This window comes from Myotis myotis, unplaced genomic scaffold, assembly GCF_014108235.1.
Source record: "Myotis myotis isolate mMyoMyo1 unplaced genomic scaffold, mMyoMyo1.p scaffold_m19_p_3, whole genome shotgun sequence".
NCBI lineage: Eukaryota > Metazoa > Chordata > Mammalia > Chiroptera > Vespertilionidae > Myotis > Myotis myotis.
In genome coordinates this window covers 150346733-150349986 of record NW_023416335.1, presented here as the reverse complement: position 1 = coordinate 150349986, position 3254 = coordinate 150346733, and the positions used below count along the sequence as shown (strand labels likewise).

Below are 3254 nucleotides of genomic sequence, written 5' to 3'. Positions count from 1 at the left end.
GCCTGTGTATGCAAATTAACCGCCATCTTTGTTGGGTTAATTTGCATATCACTCTGATTGGCTGGTGAGCATAGCAGAGGGATGGTCAATTTGCATGTTTCTCTTTTATTAGTGTAGATATACTGCCTTACCTTGGACTGCCCCTGCTCTCTTGCTAGTTCTTAACATCTTTGAAGAGTGTATCCTAAGCAGTGGTGTATTGGTAAGTGTTAAACAACAAGATGGGGAGAGGGGTGGCACCTGATATATTACATTTGCCAGTTTCCTTGGTGTAAATATTCTCACCATAGTTGATTTCAAACTACCAAAGTGCAGTCAATGAATGCAGAGTTGGGAAGAAATGTGTCATGGCACAACATCATGTAATATTTTTATCACATAGATACAGTAGACAAGTAATCTCAAGAGCAGAGATAATAATAAAATGAAGTTAAAAATTTAGGAAGTGATGATGAATACTTGTTACCTTTTAAATATATATATATAATTTATTTAATTGTAAGTTTATATCATTTAAAATTTTAATAATGGCCATGTTAAACAACCAGCTTCCTTTAATGAAATCATTGGAAACATTAGTGTGGTATTTGTGATTTTACTCCCCTTTATTATTCATATTGGATTTAGATCCTAGAATAACATTTATATGTACATCTGTATATGTGTGTGTGCACCCATGGTTTAGGGGGGAAAAACTGGTGTCATTCTGCATTAGTTTTGGTGGAGTTAGCAAAGCATAAAAATATGAGGTGCTAGACCACCCATGTGGGACTTACAAAGTGGTGACTCCAAGTTGGCTCTGCCTGCATCGCTTCCTTCTAGTTGAGCTGGAAAAAGCAGGGAATTTCTTTGGGAAATATTGTGAATTGTACTTGAACAAAAATAACAAGGACTTCAAGGGGACATCTCCGAGGACTTATAAATACTCCCTGGAGTTTACAATTATAAGGACTCGTGTCTGACACCCACTAAGAACTGTAAGTGGACTTCCTGGCTGCCATGTGCTCACAGGCTCCTGCAGCGCCCAGCGGCTCCCTCAGCACCCCATTAGCAGGCAGTTTTGTAGTGGGGTGTGCCTGGTGAGACACCCATGAGCAGCTCTGGTGGCATCCTCCAGGGCCGATTTCTGGTGGCCTGCCTTTGCCAAACACCCGTCAGAAGAGCCCTCCCAGCCCTTCCTCGGCCATGACCCAGCAAACCGTCGTCATCGACCACGGGTCTGGCTACATGAAGCCCGGCTTCTCCGGCTGGAACGAGCCGCAGCTGGTCTTGCCGATCATCGTGGACTACAGGCCTTGTAGGGAGAACCCCGGCCCCAGCTCCGCCTGGCGGCGCTTGGGTCTGGGCATTGACCTTCTCCACCCTGACACCTTTAGCTACCCCATCCAGCGGGGCCGTGTCCTCAACTGGGAGGGCGTGGAGCAGATCTGGTCCTTTGTCCTGCAGAAGCACAGGCTGATACACGAGGACACCCCCGTATTGGTCACAGAGTCTCCCCTGAAGGATCCTGAAAGAAGACCCTGGAGATTATGTTTGAGTTACTGGATGTCCCGGCCCTCCTCCTGGCCGACCAGCTGGAGATGTCCCTGTACGCCACGGGCTTCCTGACGGGCATGGTGGTCGATTCCGGCTGCGGCCTGACCCGAGTCCAGCCTTTCCACTTGGACGGTCCCATATGGCCCACCGGGAAGATGCTGGAGTTCAGCGGCCGGGATCTCTCCGACTATCTCGTCAAGAGCCTCTTCAAGGAAGACAGCAAGGTGAACAAGCTGTTTCAGCTGGAAAGAGTTGATGCCATTAAGATGACCAAATGCTACGTGCCGCAGAATCTGGTGGAGGCGCTGGACTACCGCCAGAACCTGCCCAGTGGCTACGATGATAGTAACACCTACGTGCTCCCGGACGGCACCTCCGTGGAGCTGACCCCCATGCAGCGGCTGGCCCCCGAGATGTTCTTCAGCCCGCAGGTGTTCGACCAGGAGAGGCCCAGCATCTCCCAGGCTGTGCTGGATCCCATCAACGCCTGCGACACCGCCCTGCAGCCCCAGCTCATGTCTCACGTGATCGCCTGTGGGGGGAACACCCTCTACCCGGGCTTCACCCTGCGCCTGTTCCTGGAGTTGGCCCCGCATTATCCCTCCTGCACGGATGCCTCCGTGTGGAGTCATAGCAAGAGAAACTTTAGCGTCTGGCTGGGAGCGTCTATTGTGGCTCATCTGTCTACTTACAAGTCTGAGTGGATGACCAGGAAGGAGTATGATGAGAAATAGGAGCTGTGGCCTGTTGGCTTGCGGGGGGGGGGTGGGGGGGGGGGTGGGGGGGGGTGGTGGTGGTGGTGGTGACCCGGCTTTCATCAGATGGGCACTGGTGGATTAATTTCAGTGAAAGGGACTGGGCCCGGGTGGGGTTAGCTGGCATTGGAATTCTGAGCTCATGGGGGATGTTTTAAAGTTCTGGGGTTTTATCTTGTTTCAAAAATGGGATCCAACCCATGGGAGGACAGGGTGTCATCCTGCAAAGCCCCCCGGGGGCAGTTTCTCCAGGGGTGGGCTGTTACTAGGATGGAAGTGGCCAGCTGCCATCTCCATGATAGCCACTTATTGTTCACTGGCGTCTCCCTGGGTTGTCCATTCTTTTAGTTGAGTAGGTTTTAACTGGGGCAAGAGAGAAGTATTTTGTAGTGGGGGTGGGGGGGGAGGGGGAGGCTGGGGAGAGTTGAAGTTTCTAACCCTCCACACTCTGGCCAGGAGGAGTGAGTGCCCTTCCCCCCGTGCCCTGGGTCTTGTTTTATAAATGCAAATAAACCACTTGTTTGGAACCAAAAAAAAAAAAAAATCAAAACTGTAAGTGTAAAGTCTGTCGCTGTGGTGATACGGCTTTGTCTTGTCGCAGAGTAAGGAGGGCTGCAATGGGACAAACTTTACTTCCACTGATGGTGGGAAAAGGTGTTTCTTGGAGCTCAGATGTAGACCCAAAAAGAGCCATCCTGGGGTTACCTGAGAAGGGATCTTACCCAATAAGCCAAGTGACTACCTGGAAAGACAATGTGACTCTAACAGAGGAGTAGGTGCCCAAAAGGCTTCCGAGGGGACAGTGTTAATCAGACAGCTGACTAGGTCAAGGTGTTGGCAGCCGGAGGTCCCTAGATTACTGAGGCGCCAGCAATAGCCTTGCCTGAGAGAAAGAATTAGCTTTGAGCATCTGCCTTCTCTGGGCCACCAATGCCATGCCAAAGCTCTTTCTTTCATTTTCTC

The 3254-nt window shown here is 50.5% G+C and overlaps 1 protein-coding gene across 1 annotated transcript; it reads left to right on the top strand.

Annotated features, from left to right (window-relative positions):
* The first annotated feature begins 1185 nt into the window (after positions 1–1185).
* LOC118650623 (actin-like protein 8) lies at positions 1186–2270 on the top strand. Its single transcript, XM_036298980.1, is given in 2 exon segments — positions 1186–1507; positions 1510–2270. Coding segments are annotated over 2 exon segments (1083 nt in total).
* Positions 2271–3254: the final 984 nt, after the last annotated feature.